Here is a 22,611-nt window from a genome sequence, read left to right on the forward strand (position 1 = left end):
CAAGGACAAAAGAAAGAGAAAGCATCATAGCCAATGGGTGGAAGTGGTGTGCGATGATTGAGACTGATAGCAGGGTTAATGTGAGAATGGCAGTGGCATTCAACAGAGATACATTAGTGCACCATAGATGTTTCGGCATTCCCGCAGGACTGGTCCCAGTATGTTCCTGCAAGCACCAGGATTCTCTCCTCTCTGCATTATTATGGACTGCCCTCTTCTTGTAATGTGAAAATGGAGAAAACTGAGTGAGTTGACAGGGGCTGGCATGGCTTTTAGTGCTGGTGCATGTTAGTGGAAAGTTGGTGAGGTATTCTCAAAGACTGAGGAGGCAGTGCTGAGGGGATGCAGGGTTAGTGGGGTGGGAGACTGAGGGGGGAGAGCGGTTGAGGAAATGTGTTGCAGGGAACTTTGAGGGTGGTGGGACATGGGCCTAGATAGAGGTGTGTGCAGTCACGCTGATAGATTGAATGTCAGGCAACAGCAGGAAGAGTATGGGACTAACACTGGAAATAGTTATTGATCTTCTTTCTACACGACTGGTTGTTTCTCTGCACCCTGAAGGGATGGCACTGACCTGGGTGATGACCTCAGGCCAGGTGGGCAAGGTCTGGAGGCACAGTCTCCTCTTCTAGTCCTCCGGAAAGAGAACTCCTTTCCTTTGCACCACCGTGCCCAGCTGGACAATTAGTCTCCTATTGGAGAATCACAGTGCCAGCTTCCCCTCTTCCATTTTCCATCTTCCATCTTCCAAAAAGATACCCTCCAAAATACTCAACATAATTTGGACTTGCCAAAATTTGGTAAGATTCAGCTCTATCTATCTGATATGTGAGAATAGACAATATCAGTGAACTAACATTAGTAATCAAAATGAACAACTAATTGAAAACGTTCAACTGGAAGAATTCAGTCTATCTCAATTTTAAACCTGGTAACTTTTCTTGTAACTTGGAGTTAGATCCTTCCTTGCTCTCGGACCTTCAATGCAAAGTAGTGTGATCAGGGCTGCACTTTATATTTGCTAATTGATTCAGTTATAGGTGATGTTTTGATTAACCAGGAAAGAAAAAGAAAACAATAGATAATTAACTGGGAAAAACCCAAAAATGTCCTGAAATAAGACATGACAAACTAAAGAGCTTATGTCCCTTTAAGAGCTTAAGGACACGAACAAATTATCTTTAACTCTCAGTTTAGCTTTAAAAGCTGTGTAAGATGGGTCTTGTTGAAAAATAGAAAGTCTGGCAGAATTGCTTAAAGGTTTCATTTCTGTGTTGGTTCCAGTCCTGTCATACAACAGTAGTTAAGTCCATTTTGATCAGGACATTCAGTTTCCTCCATTTATTCTCGTGATAAAACATCTGCTTTGATATTGTTCTTTCCTGGTAAATGAATGATCTTCAAAGTCTATAGTTGTGGCATTAACCTTCAACAAAACAATGTGAAATTGTTGGTATGTAATTTTGCTGGAAATTTAGTGGATTTAGCCCGTTATAGTCCAATTTAGCCCATATAAATATTAGTCCTTGTAGAGTAATTAGATATGTAGCCTTCAAAATAGGGTCAACAGTAAACTCAGTCTCTTTTTCCACAGTTGAGTATTTCTCCTGGCATGAATTCAGCTTGTGAGAAGGGTAACTGGCCATTCAATCCCCATCTCATTCTCCTGTAACCGATACCTAATCAACAGTCTAGTGCTTTCGCATAATTTGGTGTTGCTAAATCTTGTGCAGTAGTCAGTACAGCTTTCAAGCTATCAGCAGCACTCTGCCACTCCTCTGTCCATTCAAATTGCTTGCCTTTCTTTAACAAACTTGTCAAAGGGACCATTAAGATACTGAATTTCAGACTGGACTGGACTTTCAGACCAGACATACCTACACATGGCAAAATCTTTTGTTGTCTTAAGTTGTAAATCCCACATTAGAAATTCAGATATTGACCATATCTTTGATTCTCCAGATATTTCTTGTCCTTATTCCAGAGTAGCCCAAATAAGTTAATTTTGCTTTGGCCAATGTACTTTAAGCCAGATTTCTCAAATTGTCACTTTGTAGACAAATCAAACAATTTGGTCAAGTGTTCCTGGCTGCACAGAGAAATTAATATTTCACGATTAATTCAGTTTACTTCCAAGTATATTAATCAATTCGCTGAATATAATGTTACTCTATTGAAACTGTAACCAACACAGGACTTCAGCAATGCGACTGCTTGGTGTTACTTGGCACAGGAATGCACTATGGTGCTTTAAACAGAATAAAAGTGGCAAACTTTGTTAAGGTTGTTTGGGCAGGCTACATTCTTTGACAATGTTAAGACATTATCAAAAACTCAGCATCAGCAGCAGAGGAAAGAAAGCCAAAGGCTGTGTTCTATGTTTTTCATTTGCAATTTTTTTTAACTAAAAAAAAATCATTTTTTTGCCAAATTAGTTTCGAGTTAACTTTTGCAACAATGTGTAGTATGATTCTTCTGGATTTTTATCACTGAAATTATATATTGATTGAATTAGAGTATTTGACCATCTCTCCTTTCATACATTGTTTGTTTTGCACTTATATTTTGTATATACTTTGTAGAATGTTTAAATATTACCAACTTTGTGATTTCATACATTAATACTACCTTTATATTGCGTAGAGATAAGGAACTTTTTCACTACATTCTTTATTTTAAAGTAACTCATCCAAAACACCAAAAAGGAGAGAAAGGGACAGGAAAAACACAAAGAGCAAATTATATTTAAATAAATAGTGCTTGATTGGTGGAAATAAGGAATTTGTATCAATTAAGCAAGGTCTGAGGTGACAAGCTCAATGTATTATCACCCATGAGGACACAGCAGCAAAAACTCCCCTATTCTAAATAAATGTGCAACAAGGAATCAAAAAATGTTTTGCTGTCTCACTGGTAATCGAAATGGATAAAATAAAGTGATGTCAGTTGGTGACCATTACTTTTAAAGACACCAATCAGAAATTGGACTTACACTACCTAGCCAAACTAAGATTGACCTTAATATATTCATGCACTGTGCTTGCATCACCAAGGCAAGAATCTAACCATCCAAAGTCTGGACCAGTCAGATTTCAAGAGACATCTCTGAGCAAGATATGGTTTGTGGTTTGGAAAGAGTTAATAAGGCCCACTTCAGCAAAAGGGAGAAGATCAAAAAAAACAGAGTCAACCGCAGTCAACAGAGAATCACAATTCCGTTAAGGAATGGCTGATCCAGTTTCATTTCTGTTCTACTTGTTTTGATAACTTAATAAACTGCCAAACCTTGTCAAAACATACTTGTACCTGGAGTAGTCTCATTTGAGACTTGCAATTAAAGTTAAATTGGATTTTGGAATCATGTTGCTGAACACAACTAAATCATGCTAATGTATCTTTTATCCTTAAAAGTATTATTTTACATTGGTAAGGTCAATCTTGGGTTAAAAATTAGAAATTAGTTTGGCCATATTGGTGAATACAAATTGTCAATGTCCCTTTTGCAAACTAGTTGTTGCCCTGGACCTCGTTTGTCCAATCCTCTCTATCCTCCAATTGCGATGCTGAATATGAATCTACCTTTAGCAAAAAAAGAACTGAAAGATCTGCCAATACTGGAAATCCCAACCAAAAGCAGAAATTGCTGGAAAAACTCATCAGATCTGGCAGCATCTGTGGAGCAAAAGTAGAGTTAATGTTTCAGGTCCACTGACCCTTCTTCAGAAACGTTCTGAATTCACCTTAATTGCTGCATTGACTTGTCAATAATTTATACATAATCCTTTTGATTCATTTGGTTAAGGTACCATTACAATTGATGAGCTTCAGCTACTATTACTTGGATAAATAATGTTATTTTCCAACATTAACTAGATCTGTTTCCTCAGCTGGTCTAACTTCTCAGGATTGAGTCTGTTACAATATTGCTTTATGGATGTTGTATCCCTTACATTAGCATTATGCATGATCAAATATATTCTTCCTAGTTTATTCACACAAAAATCAATTTAAGAGGCTATAATAACTTTTATAAATCACCTTGATATTTTTCTGGAAGATAATTGCATCTAACTGTAAGCACCTCTGTGTTAATCAAACTGATAACTGAAGAGCAACTTCAAAAGTTTTAATTTCTAATTCATTCCAAATCATTCTGACTTTTTAAAAAATTCACTATCTATTCATTTCATTACTACAAACATTATTATCTCCTGTCTTTCCCATCACAGTATCAGTCTAATGTACTAAATGACATATTCATGAATTTTCCTCCTATCTAGAGTATTCATTGCATAATTCACATCATTGAGTTGATTTTTGATTTAATAAGATCCACTGAGCCTTGCTTTCAATGGTTCATCAGAGACAGTTAACAATCCTAGCATCTTGTCTCCAGTAACATTAGTTTGAGCTTTGTATTTTTAGCTGATGTGGTTTTCTTTGATTGTTGAGTAATTTTTTGAAATTTTTTTTTGTTCAACTCATGCATCTTGTTTTTTTCTAAAAATGTGACACATTTCAGTTTTGCTTTTTGAATTTGTTGTTAATTAATTTATGAACACCTAATGTGCATATCTAGATTCAAAAGGGCTGAACCCCAATCAACTCATTTGGAGCCTCTCTAATGGCAAACAGTGACAAGGGAATTCCTTTATCCCAATGAATTAATGCATTCCTGATACTAGATGCTAACTGTTGACTTTCAAAGTTGATACCATCTTTCTAATGCTCCTTATTATTGAGCACTTTTCATTATTGCTTTGGATATTGATAACATAAATCTGCTTGTATTTCTTTGGGTAATCCATATCTTGTAAAAAAAAACTGAAATAACATCTTGAAATAATTTTCTCCAAAGACAGTAGTCCTTCATGATATGTGATTGAGACATCTGCAATTGTCTTATGATTTGGAGATGCCGGTGTTGGACTGGGGTGTACCAAGTTAAAAATCACACAACACCAGGTTATAGTCCAACAGGTTTAATTGGAAGCACTAGCTTTCGGAGCAACGCTCCTTCATCAGGTGATTGTGGAGGAAAACAATTGTAAGGCACAGAATTTATAGCAAAAGTTTACAGTGTGATGTAACTGAAATTATACATTGAAAAATACTTTGATTGTCTGTTGTCATATTGTCTAGCTAACACTAATTGTTACAGTTAACCTGAGAATGCAATTTTTTAAAAAAAGTTTTGTGATTTACACATTAAAGAAGTGAAACTATCATGGTATTCGAACAGACTCAACAGACAATCAAAGTATTTTTCAATGTATAATTTCAGTTACATCACACTGTAAACTTTTGCTATAAATTCTGTGCCTTACAATTGTGTCCTCCACAACCACCTGATGAAGGAGCGGTGCTCCGAAAGCTAGTGCTTCCAATTAACCTGTTGGACTATAACCTGGTATTGTGTGATTTTTAACTTTGCAATTGTGTTAGGTAGGGGATCCTACACAATCTATTAAGACTCTGTTGAATGGTTCTTCAAAAGCTAGTATCAGAATTAAGTATACACATTTAATTGAAGGTTGGGGTTTCCCCACTTCCTAACATGTCAAACATGTCTGGTAAAATTTAAATATGTCTTTATACAATCCTGGGTAATAAAAATGTTTTAGTGATTTTGCATACACTTTTCTAATACTTACACAGCCTTGCATTGGACTTTTCTGAGCCATTCATAAAATTTCATTATAATACCCAGTTGGAATTTGTCCCTGATAGACTACTGCTCATTCCACATTGGCAGTTTTATCAGATAGTCTTGATTTCCTCATTAGCAATTTGAATTTTAAAAATTAACATTCATGGATTGGCTTTGATTCAGTTTGTGAGTATACTGTTCCATTCCACTCTCTCAAATCAGGATCCAACAATTTTTTTTTCTGCTAAGGAAGGTGGGTCAAATAGGGTTTACTTTCTTTACTTTATTCGTTTTTTTCCTATTTTTGTTTTGAAAGTAGCATTGTATAATTGAATTTCATGTCATCTCTCTTTTGCATTGATTTTTCCTCTACCTACCTAAATCTATAGACATGAGGTCTAGTCACAACACAGTCATGAAGACATAGAGAATATCCTGATTGTTTCATTTCTGCAGGACTATTCCAACACCCTCTATGAGGCTAATATTGTTTAACCAATCAGGTTGTTCTCCAAAATAAAATCAATTCTTTCAATCAAGATTTGTTAGGTTTGTAATCATTTAAAGGATGTGGGGATTTTTGGCTGGCCAGCATTGATTGCCCATCTCTGGTTGCCATTGGGAAGGTGGTGTCAACTACCTTCTTGAACTATTGCTGTCCATTTGGTGTAGGTAGACCCACAATGCTTGGGATTGAGGGTGATTCAGCGGTTTGGATCAAAAATTGGCTAGCTGACAGAAGACAGAGGGTGGGGATTGATAGTAAATGTTCATCCTGGAGTTCAGTTACTAGTGGAATACCGCAAGGACCTGTTTAGGGGCCACTGCTGATAGTCATTTTTATAAATGACCTGGATGAGAGCATAGAAGATTGGGTTAGTAAATTTGCAGATGACACTAAAGTCGATGGAGTTGTGGACAGTGAGGAAGGATGTTGCAGGTTACAGAGGGACATAGATAAGCTGCAGAGCTGGGCTGAGAAGTGGCAAATGGAATTTAATGCAGAAATGTGTGAGATGATTCACTTTGGAAGGAGTAACAGGAATACAGAGTATTAGGCTAATGATAAGATTCTTGGTAGTGTGGATGAGCAGAGAGATCTCGGTGTCCAGGTATATAGATCCCTGAAAGTTGCCACCCAGGTTGATAGGGTTGTTAAGAGGATGTATGGTATGATAGCTTTTATTGGTAGAGGGATTGAGTTTTGGAGCCGTGAGGTCATGATGCAGCTATACAAAACTCTACTGCAGCCACACTTGGAGTATTGCATACAGTTCTGGTCACCGTATTACAGGAGGGACGTGGAAGCATTTGAAAGGGTGCAGAGAAGATTTACCAGGAGGTAATGAGGAAAGGCTGAGGGACTTGAGGCTGTTTTCATCAGAGAGAAGAAAGTTAAGAGGTGACTTAATAGAGACATACAAGATGATCAGAAGATAGTGAGAGCCTTTTTCCTTGAATGGCAATGGCTAGCATGAGGGGACATAGCTTTAAACTGAGGGGTGACAGATATAGGACAGATGTCAGAGATAGGTTCTTTAGTCAGAGAGTAGTAAGGGCATGCAATTCCCTGCCTGTAACAATAGTAAACTCATCAGCTTTAAGGGAATTTAATTGGTCTTTGGATAAATATATGGATGATATTGGAATAGTGTAGGTTAGATGGGCATCAGATGGGTGTCACAGGTCCACGCAACATCAAGGGACGAAAGGCTTCTACTGCATTGTACTGTTCTATGCTCTATGCCATTGGGGAAGAAGTTCCAGGATTTTGACTCAGCAGTATTAAAGGATATATTTCCAAGTCAGGATAGTGAGTGGCTTGAAGAAGGAACTTGCAGCTGGTGGTGTTCCCATGTATCTGCTAGCATTGTCCCTCTAGAATGTTGTAGTTATGAGTTTGGAAGGCACTGCCTATGAGCTTGGAGGAGTTCTGCAGTGCATGTTGTAGATGGTACACACTGCTGCCACTGAGTATCAATGGTGAAGTGAGAGAATGTTTATGGTTGTGGTGTCAATCAAACAGGCTGCATTGTCCTGGGTGATGGGGAATATTCTGTTATACTCTTGACTTGTCTTGGACAGGCTTTGGTGAGTCAGAAGGTCAGTTACTCAGTGCAAAGTTCCTATCCTCAGACTCACTCTTGTAGTCACTCTACTCATATGGCTAGTCCAATTCAGTTTCTGGTCAATAATAACCCTCTATGGCAAGCATTCTATTTTAAATTAGCTGCCTTCTGCCCAATTGAGCTCCAAAGTTATCAGACTCTGTTGTAACAAGCACTGAGTAGAAAACATCAATGGAATTTTTTAAACATATAGTTGCTATTAGAATGCAAGAAATGCAGCAGCTGATTTTCATATAGCAAAATTGAAATAGGTTAATATACAGATAATCAGTTTCTAATGTTGATTAAGAGGTAATATTGGCCAAGGTACCATCACTGGGGATAAATCACTTGCTTTTCCTCAACATAGTACTATGGGATTTTTCATATCCATCCCAAGAGGCAGATACAAGTCTGGCAACGCAGTATGCCTTGCAGGATATGAACCTAGAAATTTATGATTCAAGGGATAGAGTTATGTAGTCATAGAAGTCATTCAGTACATAAACAGACCCTTCATGCCGTTCTTAATCTCAAACTAAATTAGTCCCCAACTATCTGTGTAACTGTATTCACCACTTCCTCTGGAAGTTCATTCCACACACAAACCACTCTCTGTGTAAAAAAGGTTGCCCATTGTTTGGTCATGCTATCAATAACTCATTTCACCGATTTCATAACATTGCACTAATTTGAATTCAGACACACCAGTCCAGAAGAAGCAAACTACTGCAGATGCTGGAGATCTGAAATAAAAACAGAAAGTGCAGAATAAACACAGCTGGTCTGGCAGCATTTGTGGAGAGAAAGAGAGAACTAATAGATGGTGTTAATGTTTCTGTTAACTCTGTTTTTCTCTCTACAGATGCTTTCAGACCTGCTGAGATTCTGCAGCACTTTCTGTTTTTGCTTTAGTGCAGTACTGACAAAGGATATACTGTTTGAACACTATGTTTTCCATGAGGTGTTAAAATCTGGTATCTTTAAGGTACGCAACAACAACAAAAGTATTCAATAGTACCATTTAAAGAACAGGAATCATATCACACCAAGTTATAGTCCAACATTTTATTTGAAATCACAAGCTTTTGGAGCACTCCTTCTTCACCAGATGGAGTAAAAAGGAGCACACAGGCCATAATTTATAGGCAGAGAGATCAAAAGATCATACAAATGGTGTGAGTGGAGCATCCACAGACTGAGTAGTAAGTCTCTGCAGGCAATCAAAAGTATCAGACCGTGTGAGTAAAGTGTCGACAGCTGAATAGCAAGTGCAAGGATGACCTATAATCTGATTAATTGAGGCAGAGAGATAATTACAAACAATTAAAAATAAGGTTTTGCTGGAAACAAACCAAATGGCTGGATTAACATGATAGGTATAAAAGTTGCATGCTGAGGGTCTAACAAGTAATCCAAAACTGTACAAATTAGTTAAGGTAGAGAGATCACAACAAGTTATCAAGGTGGTGGTGCCAAAACAGGACAGTAAGGAAGATTTTACAGGTACAAAATAATATGGTGGGGTCACATGTAGCGGAACATGAACACAAGATCATGGCTGAGGCCATTTTCATGGGTACAGAACTTGGCTATCAGTTTCTGCTCGGTGATTCTCTGTTGATGTGTATCTTTAAGGTTCCCTAAGAGGATGCTTACCCGAAGTTTGGAGGCTGAATGTCTTTGACCACTGAAGTGTTCCCAATACACCATGTTTCAGGGCCTCCCTGCCTGCAGGGCATGAGGTATACAATATTGGCGAGTCACATGAGTATCTTCCATGTACATAATGTGTGCTGGTAGTATTCATGTTGATGATCTGACATGTCTTGCAGAGGTTGCCATGGCAGGGTTGTGTGGTGTTGTGGTCCATGTTGTCTGACAATTTTGATCACCTGCAGAGACTTATTATTCAGCCTGTGAACATTGTATTCACACCCTTTGCATCATCTTTTAATCTCTCTGCCTAGAAATTGTGTGCCTGTGTGCTTCTCTTCACCCCACCTGACAAAGGAGCCCCGCTACAAAAGCTTGTGGTTTTAAACAAACTGTTAGATTATAACCTGGCGTAGGGTGACTTCTGATCTTATCCACCCCAGTCCAACACTTGCATCCCACATTAAAGAACCAGCAGTATGGCGATTCCTGGTAAATGCTTGTCCATTAGTGAGCAAAACAAGTTTTCCGATCTTTTTTCACAAGTCTGTTTGGGAAATTCTGATGTGCTCAAATTGCCGACCGGATTTGTCTACACTAAAGCAGTGATTACATTTTAAAAGTTCTCTATTGGCTGTGAACCCCTGGGACGTCACGAGCTCTGAAATTGCAAGTTCGTTGTTTTCTTTAAATGTTGAGAGACTTCGCCCACGACCACATCCAAGCAAGCGCTCCCTTGGGCAACTTTGTTACAGACTCAGCCAGTCCGGAGCCAGCCAATGTAAAGCTGCGGTTTCGACTCACTGAAATCTGAACTGTGCACTGCCGGTCCCAGGTTCGAGGGTGCGCTGTAAATTCACTCAGTGTATGGCATCGATTTTCTTCGTTCACCTTATAAAGAGGGATCGTAAAAGATTGCACAGACCAAATAAAACTTTAAAAAACTCTGCTCCAAAACAAAAGCTGCGCGAATTATTTAAAGATAGTAGGAAAGCAAATTGTTTTAAGTGAAGACTTGATGGCTTTTTAATAAAGCAGCTTTGACCATAAAATATAAACAATCGGATTATTACTACACCGTACGGTATGACTCTAGCGCGAAATATTGATTTAATGATTTTAAGATCTGTAATAATATGATGGTAGGAATACTATTGCTGGAAAAGCGCAGCAGATCAGGAAGCATCCAAGGAGCAGGAGAATCGACGTTTCGGGCATGAGCCCTTCTTCAGGAATCAGCCCTTCTTCGGGTTCATGCCCGAAACGTCGATTCTCCTGCTCCTTGGATGCTGCCTGACCTGCTGCGCTTTTCCAGCAACACATTTTCAGCTCTGATCTCCAGCAGCTGCAGTCCTCACTTTCTCCTAGGAATACTATTATCAATTTTAGGAGTGGCAAAAATTAGCCTTTGAAAGATCGAGTGGATTTCTGTGGGGTGGAGCAACGGAGGACTTCAGGGAAATATAATTCCTCGTTTTTGGTAAATAGTAAAGAAAATGCTCCATACAAGGTTTAAAGCGTTTCAAGCGACCAAGTTTAATTAGACAGGAAGGTAGTTCTGGTTTCTGTTTAAACACCATCTTCTTCAACACATAAACATGCATGTAACAATTCCATAAATCAGAGGAACATAAACATGCATGTAACAATTCCATAAAGCAGAGGAACATAAGCATGCTCTGCCATTCAATAGGATCATGGCTGATCCAACATTCCTCACGTCCACTTTCTTGCCTTTTCTTTGTAACCCCTATTGATCAAGAAGCTATCTCAACCTTAAATTCTGCCCCCAGCTCTCTGTAACAAGGAGGTACAAAGACTTAGGATCCTCTGAGACAAGAAATTCTTCTTCATTGCAGACTTACACTGGTGCCCCTTAATTCTGAGACTATGTCATCTGGTTCTAGACTCTCCTGAGTAGGGAAATATCCCGAACATTTTCCCCGTCAGGCCCGTTAAGAATCCTCTATGTTTAGTGAGATCACCTCTTATTCTTCTAAATTCGATTTATTAGGGTCCCAAACTGTTTAACCTTTGCTCATAAGACAATCCCTCTATACCAGGGATGATCCTAGTGAACCTTGTTTGAACTGGCTCCAACGAAATAATTAATCTTCCTTTAAATAAGGGGACCAAAACTGCTCACAATACTCAAGATGTGCTCTCACCAGCACATTCTCGTTTACATTAGCTGTAAATTGGTCAAATTAACTGCAAAGGCTGGTGAATATCAGTCTTTACTACATACCTATGTAGAAAGTGTACTTTGTAAATTAAACCAAAATTGACATGGAATTTAAATTAAAATAATTAGATTAAGTAAATGAATCTGGATTTAAGGAACTAACATCAGCATGGTCAGATTGTAAAACCTCATCTTCTGCCGAGGCATCTTGTAGCTCTCAGGACTGAATATCGCGTTTAACAATTTCAGAGCATGAACCTCTTCTCTGATGTTGGTTACCCACTCCCCACACCCCCAGGTCCTGTCCTGTACAAGTTGCTCCCAGCATTCAGTACCCTCCTCAGTTATCCCCAGTAACCCCTTTGTTTCTTCTCTCTCCCTCACTCTGGGCCCATTAATTGGATTCACTGCCCGCTTCCCCAGACCCACACCGGTCATCAGCATAAAAACCGTTGCCCAGCTTCTTTCAGGTCTGACCAAGGCTCACTGGACCCGAAAGTTAACTTTGTTTTTTCCCTCCACTGATGCTACCAGACGTGTTGAGTGTCTCCAGCACTTCCTGTTTTTGTTTCAAAATTGTACAAAGGGATTGGCCAAAAAAGTCGATTGGTTCACCCCAGGGGAAGAAGTCAGCCACCCTGACTGGACCTGGTCTACACATAACTGCGGACTCGCGGCAACCTGGTTAACTCTTAATTGTCATCTTACAATAGCCCAGAGAACCGCAAAAGTGTTGTTCCACAAAATGGATGAACCCCACATTCTCAAACAAAACTGGAAATGGACAAGGCATGCACTGATGCCCACCTCCCGTCACTCAATCTAATTATTTCCCGTTACATTTTAGGGGACGGAACAGGGGCCAGGTGAAGTTGTTTTAAAAAAAAATATTTAAATAATATTTCTGAGAGAGAAAGCTGAGCGCTTAACTAAATTGGAAAAAAAAGAACTGCGGATGCTGAAGATCTGAAACAAAGACATTGCTGAAGAAACTCAGCACGTCTGGCAGCATCTGTGGAGAGGGAAACAAAGTTAACGTTTCGAGCTCAGCGACTCTTCTTCAGTTTCACTATTTGAAATGTTAACGCTGCCAGATGTGTTGAGTTTGTCCAGCAATTTCTGTTTTGGTGAAGTCTGCAAGTTTGCACCCTGACTTTGTAGATTAGCTAGGAAACAAAGAAAATCAAGGAGGGTAAAAAAAAACAAGCAACTGGAACTAATTTACTGTAGAATTGCAGCAATAAGCAGAATTATGCCAATGAAATTGATACATTTTGTTCGTACTGGGAAACAGAAATAATGGAAATATACAGGCAGCATCTGTGTTCCGCTAAATTGAGGAGGTGACAACAGCCAATCATCTGACGAGATAGGAAGCAGATGACATGACCCATCTGGTCCACTTTTCTTGGGTGATGTTTTAATTTTAAGCAACACACAAACAATGAAATATAAAATTCACAATAATACTAAACATAGAATCCTTTCGCACATGACTGCGCTGAACAATCGTCAATCGTCTATTTAGAACGGATTACATCTGCTCAACAGCGAACAGAAGTGGCCACTTTTGGCACAAATTCGGGAACATGAAGTACCTTCCAGTTTTTGATCTAAAGCTTTGATTAAATAATAGTTGATTCAAGTTCTTTGACTTTTGTTTTCAATATTTGATTTCAAATTTTCCAAATAGAGATCATAGACAGACGTTTCTTCCCATTAAAAGAAAAAAAAACAATTTTCTTAAATTTTCTCCAATAAGCTAACAAAAATAAATAGAAGTTTTAAACTTTCTTCATAGCACCAAGTACAAGAATACTAAACAAGTAAAAATATAGGGTGAGAACGTAAATACTAAATGAAGTGTATTAATGACAAAGATGTTCGTTTTCATTTAGTTTGCTGTTTTTCATCTATGAGCCACAATGAGGCGGAATGCTTCTATAACTTTTTTTTAATAACGTGTTTAAATGCTAAATCTTTGCTGGTTACTTCAATGGAACTGCACGAGCATTTGGGGCTTAATGATGCAGTTCCTTGTGGGCTTAGTTTCATTGCCATAAATTGCTGGTTAGTTAAATGAACATTTCGAGTTTAAAAATAGTACTGTTATCTGGCTCCGTTTGGTTTAGCCTGTGGAAAGTCAGTTTTTTTTTGACGTTTCAACAGCTTCCTTCTGGGCGGCCCCAGATTGAGCCTTGCGGCTGGAGTTTAAAGGCAAGTTCAGACCAGCTGGCATGCAGATCCGCCCACAGCAAAATCCATCCAAGATCCACCCCCTCTCCGTCCCCCTCCCTACCCCCGCCAACTAGCACTCAGCTCGCTCTTTCCCTCCTACTATGATCCTTATACTGTACCAAAATCACACCATGGAACTAAAAAGCACCAATTGATTGTTCCGGGGTTTTCATGTTCGGTTACCTGCAAAAGAATGGGCTGCTGGAGTGTCTTAACCTCAACATCTGCCTTGATCCTGGCTTCCGGTAAGTGAAGAAATTAAACACTGCCAGAACTTAGTGTGGGGATCATAAATCATATCAGCCACTGGGCTTTTTCCAGCTCTAGCCACTGTTTCATTTGAACAATAGATACGATTTTAGCTGCAATCCCAGATTCACAACTTCACTAACGTAGGTATCAGTTTTTGAGCACGTTATTTAACAGATATGTTTGTTCACAAATGCAATATTTCCAGCGCGTCAACTATTCCAAACAGAGCTTTGTATACGGAACAGACTCCAAAGGTGATTGTCTTTTACACACGTTCAATGAGCCCGTTTGCAGAAGCAAAGAAAACGAGGAACAGATGTTCGTTTAAAGCAAGTCTAGCCATTCAATTATTTTTTGTATTCACAAAATAATTCCAATGACCACATTTTGCCGAAGTATAGGACCGAGGTTAGGAACACTTAGCCTGCATTGGGTTTGCTCATTTTGCCGGGAATTCTGTAAGTTCCGAATAATATGAAAGGACAAACCATGTTTAAGTGCGTGTTAAATCTTAGTGACAAGGAAAGAAGACAGTTTCATTACCGAGCTGGTAATCTCTCTCAGGCATTAGCACGGGATAAATTGCTTCCTGACAAACCCCAAATTGCTCAAAGCATGTTGCGAGATCCCAGTGCACCTCAATTGAAAGTAATATATTTCGAAATAAATTCCAGACAACACCGTTTGTTTTTCAAATGAAAAATGCTGCCAATGCTGGAGTTCTGAAAGGAAAACAGAAAGTGCTGGAGAAACTCCGCAGGTCTGGCAGCATCCATGGAGAGAAAGCAGAGTTAACGTTTCGAATATAATATGGCCCTTCTTTGGACTGCCATCCTGTTTTCATATTCGCTAAATTAATGTCATGGTGTAAACTATTAAGAGTATACATTTGGATCATGATTTAAAGGCCTCAGCGGGTCTTTAGAAGAGTCATTATTACCATTTTCCAGTAGATTGAGCTTTGTGTGGAATTCGGATGGGAAGCAGATTCCGCGAGTTTTTCCGCACGCGAGTGGTCACTGTTTCAACCGGGGCACCGAAATGACAGAAAATGAACTGCTGAAATCACTCATTGAAGACACGAGCCAAAACCATAATTTTGAGACTTTCTGCCATTAAAATGTACTATCGTTGGCCAGTTCCTTAAGATTTGGAAAAGACTTACAATATGGATCTTGCCGCAATTACGAGCGAAAACAGAAAACATTTCACAAATATATCACCTCAGTCTTTGTGTCTTTAGGCTTTACCGAATAAGAATAAGCAAAATCCATCTTGCCTCCGTGACAAGCGTCCCAAAATTCTTGATTTCTAGTAAATATGGAACTGTCACTTTATCTCCAGACGCTTTAATTCAGCTCCAGTTCACTGAGCTAAATTAGTGTTCCTCATACAACTCAACCATTTCCTCCATATTCTCAGTATCTTGATATCGTACTAATAACTCCACTTATATTTCTTTTACAAATGCTAATATAAAACAGTACTAATGTATCTATTTAGCACTATAAATGTTGACATACAGAGGAGTATTCAAAGTCTTGGAACGGGAAGTAGGGCAGTTGCGCACAGAATACACTCTTTACGAATTAATTTTCTTTTCAATTTCTTGGATTTTGCTTCGACCAGATGGATATTTCTGTTTCACCAATTTCCTCTCCTTTACAATTTCCGTATCGAACTGTTATCTTCACTGGCACCGAAGTTTTTTTCACAGTTCTGACACAACTTCCCCACTTCATTTCCCAGGACTAGATCTAAGATTGCCTATTTCCTTTTGGACTGAAATAACATTGAACTAGGAAATAGACTTAGCGACATTACAGAAACCTTTGCCTTTTTTTCCAATTACTTTTCATTCAATCTATCCGTAGAAAAATAACATTATCCATGGTATTTTCACATAATTCAATAACACTTCTACAAATAGCGACTAAATTCTGTGGGATTTACACTAAAATGTATCAGAATGATTAAGGTACTTATTTCAGAGAGCAAGAGTTGTTTGTCATGATCTTCAGTTCACAAAAGATAGCTTTGCACCTTCCCTTTCATTGGGTAATAGGATAAGATCAGTAACAATCAAATGCTAGAATCTACTCACTACATCAGCATTAAGGCACAAAAAATAATGCTCCCCATTGGTGGGGTGATTGATTGTTAGGTTGGACAACATATGGTTTCTAAAATACATTTTATGAGAATTTGTGAATGGCTGAAGGAAGTATATCAACAATAAAGGTGTTGCAAGACTTAACGATTTACTTGACACAGTCCAGCTGGCCTTTGGCTCTTGAGGAAACCTAGCTATTGACAGACAACAATGGTATGCTGAAATGGAAGAAGAATTTAAGGCCTAGACTTATAATGCTGCTTAGTGTGGATGCAAGATGCAAAAAGATGGAAGGAATAGCACTATCAGAAATATCAACAGAAAGTCCATCTCCTGCCTCATATATGGATTTGAGTCTTGTGGTAGACAGTTTCTGCCACATATTGGTCTGTACAGTTAAATTCATCCATTTTATGCTCCTTTCATCATTGATATTGTCTTCCTTGAGTAAAGGTGTACACTTTTTTGTAAACACTGAATTATTATTCACAAATGGTACAAAAGACTGAATCACCTTTGGAGGTATGTGGACTTAGAAAGAATGCCTGATTTGAAAGGAAGGAACAAGAGCTTTGAGATTTCATCCCACGCTCACACCCATTCCCTACCTTCATCATGAAAATGAATTGCGAAGGCACTAAAATACATCTTCAGTCTTTTGAAATTAAGGTACCTGGTTAGATAGAAATGTTATTTAACTTTTAGCATTTAGAAATACTACACTGATAACAGAAAAATATGAAGAAACCAAAGGCAGGGTCTTTAAAACAAAGTGAGTTTTCTTTGGGAAAAAAAACACTCCATTTTATTTCCATTTATGTGCTGAACTTTTCAATTTCTTTCTTCCATTCGTAAATAAATACACACATATTCTGGTTTGTGTTTAGTTGATGCGGAGAGGTTAGCATTTTAACATAGTCCAAACCAAAACTGTTGCAAGTATAACAGTGTGTAGGAAAATCGAGGATTTTAACATAATATTATTTCAATAAGGTGTAGATCTTTAGCTGAGATGGGATTGGTACACATTACTGCATAACTTATAGTTAAGTGGAATTTTGATGAAGGAATGTTTTTATTTGGCTTATTTATCAAATTAGACATCATTTTGATGAGTCTTTATGAATTTTATAAATTAATTGTGTTTCAGGAACTATTATCAGCTCAAACGAAGAATTAATTAAGGTCCTACAGATCAGCTGAGTTCAGCTACTAATTTGTTTTTTTTTTGTGGTTAGAATTTCTACCAGTTCAGCATAATGGCCTATTCTAATTATTTAATTCTGTCTCTGATGTAAGGCATAGCAAGAGGACTGGCTATCGGCACTGCAGTTCTTTGAGTGGAGTACTAGGAGAGTACTTGAATGCTGTCTTTGACATGGAATTAATGATGTTGTGAAACTGAAGCCAAAGATTGTGAATGTAAACCCCAATAGTAAACAACCCTTTTGTCTTTCCCAGAAGTACCTTTGAAATAGGTTCAAGTTTAAATAATCGCAGATAATTCTTGGTACATGTTTATTAAAAGCATTTGTTGTCTGTTTACCAAATATACTCAGGCACAAAGCTAAGAACCTTTGCCAGCAGTAATACACCATTTTTTGAGAAACCTGCAAAACATTATGAACACAGCAGTGAAGGCAGATATGGAATGAATAAACAAAATCTAAGGAAAATGATTCACATGAGATCTGAATGTACTTTTAATTTTGGACTTGTCATTCATAATTAAATATGTATGGTTTTCTGTTTCATTTTAAATTTGAGATCCATTCAAGTCACAAGAATTACTACTAGCCATTTCATCACAACAATTGTATAGAAAATTACAAAATAGTTTAATACTATAGCACAAAAGGAGTTCGTTTAGCCTATCAACATTGTTCCGTCTCTTTCTCCAGTTAATCCTGTTCCTTAGCTCATTACTCTTATAGTTTTAGTATTGATTAAATTTCTTCTTGAAAGCTTTAATTCACAGAATCACAGAAGTATTATGGCACAGAAGGAGGTCATTTGGCGCATCATGCCTGCATTGGCTCCCCAAATGAGCATTATTACCAAGTGCCAATCTCTTGCTTTTTCCTGGCACAGTATTTCTACCTATATAATCATACAATGCCTTCTTGGTCATTAATTGAACCTGCTTCTGTCACACTTCCAGGGCAGTGCATTCCATACACTAACTGCTCGCTGTGTGAAAATGTATCTTTCTCAGATCAGACTTGCTTTTTTTGTACATCACTTTAAATCTATGCCTTATTGTTCTTATAGCTTTTATGCTTGGGAAAGGCTTCTCCCTATCTACTCTATCCAGCCTGCTCATGATTTTGAAAACCTCGACCAAAACCACCTCCAAAGTTGTCTTCTCTCCACAGAAAACTGTCCCAACTTCCTCAATCTATCCTTATAACTGAATTTTTCATTCTTGTACATCACATTGCACTCTCTTTAATAAATTCACATCTTTCCTATAATGTGGTGCCCACAACTGTACACAATACTCTAGCTGAGGTCTAACGAGTGTCATATACACATTCAACATCACCCCCTTGTTGTTGAACTCCATGTCCTTTCATTAAGTTGAGAATCTTGTAAGGTTTATTAGCTGTTCCCTCCACCTTTTGTTTAGATCAGAGTAGTGCTGGAAAGGCACAGCAGGTCAGGCAGCATCCAAGGAGCAGGAAAATTGACGTTTCTGGCAAAAGCCCAGCTGCCTGACTTGCTGTGCTTTTCCAGCACCACTCTGATCTAAACTCTGGTTTCTCGCATCTTCCGTCCTCACTTTTGCCTAGTTGTTCCCTCCACCTGTCCTGCCATCTACAATGATCTGTGCTCATGTACACCAAGGTCCTCTACTCCTGCACTGTCTTTAGAATTATACCCCATCTTTCAATATTCTTCTAACCAAAATGAATCTCTCGCAGTTCTCTGCATTGAACCTCATCTGCCATCTATTCACCCACTTCAGTAACTTGTCAATGTCTTTTTGGAATTACACACTGTCCTCTTCACAATTTACAATTCTTCCAAGTTTCTTGTCAACTGCAAACTTTGAAATTGAACCCTCCACACCAAAATCTGGATCATTAATATTTTTCAGAAAAAAGGGTCCCAATTAAACCTCTGGGGAACTGCATTACAAACCTTCCTCCAGAAAAAGTTGCCCCTCAGGTCCCTTTTTTAACAAACATTGGTATTTATTACAAACATATCAGCCAATGAATATTGTTTGAAATAATATCAGTTTTCAAATTACTTGAATTTTCAATCATTTCCATAAGCATTACAAATACTAGCATGCCCAAATAACTTTGCCAAGTTATTTTTCAGTTTCAATTATAAAGACATACACTTTGACCTCTACTGTCTGGCAACATGATCTTTACTTCCCCCTTCCTAGTTTCCTTGACAATACATGAAACTCAATCCAAGTTATTGACCTCCATATTTTATTAACATCAGCAATTGCTGAGGCCTGCTCACATATATAAAAGGGTGCTAAAAATCAGAGATCATGGGACAGAAGAACACATCCAGGTAATTTGATTCCCAAAACAGCAGACATTAATCTACAAACCAGTACACCATGCCACAACTAGCTTTCCAAACTTTTTGTCTTTGGTGAAATCTTCATTGAGATGTAATGGGTTAGTATCAGTAGTTAACTCTGAAAAGGTGAATACATCACTCTGTGAAAAAGCTTTGGTAAGTTCAGCTCTTTTGCCAACCTGAAGATGTACAGTCTGAAGAAAAGCATTTTGTAGCATCAGCATGCTGTCTGTGTGCCAGTGACCCATCTTTAATGGGTTCTGAAAGATACTAAGAATAACTCTTTGAGCACAAAATGGCATTTCTTACAGCAGGTCACTTTAAACACCTGTTAATTGTCAATGACCTTAGCTTAACACAAATTGTCTATTGTTGCCTGATAGTGCAAGAAGAAATGGCAAGACCTGCATCACTCTGAAAGCATACTTCAAATTTTGATAAGATCACAGCAGGGTCAGTGCACTTCATAGCTTCATAAGGCCACAATTTTTTACTCTTCATATAGCCGTCAATGTTTCTTCTTCATACCTCAATACAGCAACAAGTAAGGCAGCTCCAAACTCTTTATGCATATCCTTCAGCGTCGAAATGATCAACTGCGTAAAGTAAGCAGTGCTCACCTTGAACGCAGGTCTAATTTCCCCAAACTCTAGATCGACCTTCGGGTCGTGGTAGAGGCAGTTGAGTCTGGAAACATGCCGGTCATAGGCGGCAGCTTCCCGCTCCTCCTCCGGACGGTTCATGCTGACGGCCAGCTACAAACTTACAGGCAGCTTGAGCAAACAGTCAGAGCTTGTCACCCAGCAACCGCCAGTCACTGGAACCACTCCTCATGTCCTTTTTAAAACTTTCCAATCTCATCTTAAACCTATTTTTGGACTCCCCTACCTGAGGAAAAAGACCTTGGCAATTCATTTCATCTGTGCCCCTCATGATTTTCTTAACCTCTAAAAACAGTTTACATTTATACTCCTTTCATGATTTTGAACACATTTACCAAATTTTCAGTTGTGAGGAGCTTATCTTCAGCTTCTCAAATCCATCCATGTAATTGGAATGGCATATTCCTGGGACCATTGAACATATCTGTTATGCACCTTCAACCCCCTCCAAAAACCTAGTACCCAAAATTCTAACTGTTATCCAGCTGAGGATAAACTACTGTTTCATAAAAGTCTCACATAACTGCCTAGTTTTTGACCTCCTTAACTCTGTTGGTAAAGCATCAGATCTCATATACTTTATGAACTAGTTTGCTAAGTTGGCCTGTCATGTTCAAAAATTAGAAACGAGTAAATTCTCGTAAAAAACCGTAAGCCAGGCAGTTTATGTGCAGAGAAGGTTAATCTTAACATCATAAGAAATAGAAATAGGCCTTTGGGCCCAACCAAACTGCTCTACCATTCAGTAAAATCGTGGCTGATTTGATTGCTATTTTTAGAGGAAATTTTATTTGAATTCTTCCACTTCTACTACACTTCAAAACAATACAAAAGCTGCAGAAAGCCCATCTGAAATTTAGAAATAATCTAAGGCTGATTAACTCAGAGACATATTTATGCACCAGGTGGAGTGCCAGCCTATTGAAAATGCAGCAGGCCAACAGTAGGATTGAAGGCTCGCAATTCTTCTTCTACGCAATCACCTATTTCTTACTGCCTTTTTGCTCATTTTCTGACTTTCCTTCTTTTCCCAACTTGAGACAACTTGTTTCTCACTGCAATTTTCTTTTTAAATGGGGAGGCAATGGCCTAATGGTATTCTTGCTAGACTATTAATCCAGAGACTCAGGTAATGTTCCGGGAGCCTGAGTTTGAATCCCATCATGACAGATGGTGGTATTGAAATCAATTTTTTAAAATAATCTGGAATTAGGAATCTAATGATGACCATAAAACCACCACCAATTGCTGGGCAAAAACTCAGCTGGTTCACTAAGGAAACTCTCATCCTGACCCTGTGTAGCCTATAAATTGCTCTAGACCCACAGTAATGTGGATGACTCTGAACTACCCTTTAGGTGATCAGGGATGGGTAATAAATAGTTAATAAACTATTTGGGGTGGCACAGCGGCTCAGTGGTTAGCACTGCTGCCTCACAGCGCCAGGGAGCCTGTGTTCAATTCCAGCCTCAGATGACTGTGTGGAGTTGCACATTCTTCCCGTGTCTGCGTGGGTTTCCTTCAAGTGCTCCGGTTTCCTCCCACACTCCAAAGATGTACAGCTTAGGTGAATTGGCAATACTAAATTGCCCCATAAATTTCAGGGATGTGTAGATTAACTGCATGAGTCTGGGGTAAATGTAGAGTAGTAGGGGAATGGGTCTGGGTGGGTTAGTCTTCAGAGGGTCGGTGTGGACTTGTTGGGCTGAAGGGCCTGTTTCCACACTGGGATTCTGTATTTTGTGAAACCCACAATCCTGTCAGTGAATGAAAATAATAAACTATAATGATTGGGAAGAGGTTGACCTCATTGACTACAAGGTCATTCATCAGGGTTGTTAACCTGGATCAATCAGGAAAGTCCTGGCTGACTGATATAAACAGGAGATTCAGAGTCTTCTCAGTTTAGGAACTGACTCTGTGCTGGCTGGTGTTACAGTCAGTATGTTACTGTTAGTTTCTGCTTCCTTTTTTTGGGAGGGGGAAACCTGATTCCTGAACTGGCTGAATTATTTAGCCAGTTTGTTAACTGGCATTTCTTTTAGTGAGGACTAATTGTTAAACTCCTGATGCACATAATGTGTTTCAGGTGTAACTCTGTTCTCATTAGGGAATTGTTGTTTCACTGGCTGGTTACAGCCTGTATGTTACTCTTTTCTCTCCTTTTTCTCTTTCTGAGAAAAGGACAATGTTAATTT

General features: G+C 38.6%; 1 protein-coding gene and 1 pseudogene across 2 annotated transcripts in view; one reads left to right on the forward strand and one right to left on the reverse strand.

The window, feature by feature from the left end:
• Positions 1 to 13,722: 13,722 nt before the first annotated feature.
• Positions 13,723 to 22,611, forward strand: part of tgfbr2l (transforming growth factor beta receptor-like) — a 101,112-nt gene continuing 92,223 nt past the window's right edge. For both annotated transcript variants that reach the window (XM_043693969.1, XM_043693970.1), the window contains exon 1: positions 13,723 to 14,082. In XM_043693969.1, the coding sequence (XP_043549904.1) occupies positions 14,031 to 14,082 (52 nt within the window). In that variant the 5' untranslated portion in view covers positions 13,723 to 14,030. The remainder of the gene's footprint in view (positions 14,083 to 22,611) is intronic.
• Positions 20,056 to 20,494, reverse strand: LOC122551889 (annotated as a pseudogene).

This window comes from Chiloscyllium plagiosum, chromosome 7 (assembly GCF_004010195.1).
Source record: "Chiloscyllium plagiosum isolate BGI_BamShark_2017 chromosome 7, ASM401019v2, whole genome shotgun sequence".
Lineage (NCBI taxonomy): Eukaryota > Metazoa > Chordata > Chondrichthyes > Orectolobiformes > Hemiscylliidae > Chiloscyllium > Chiloscyllium plagiosum.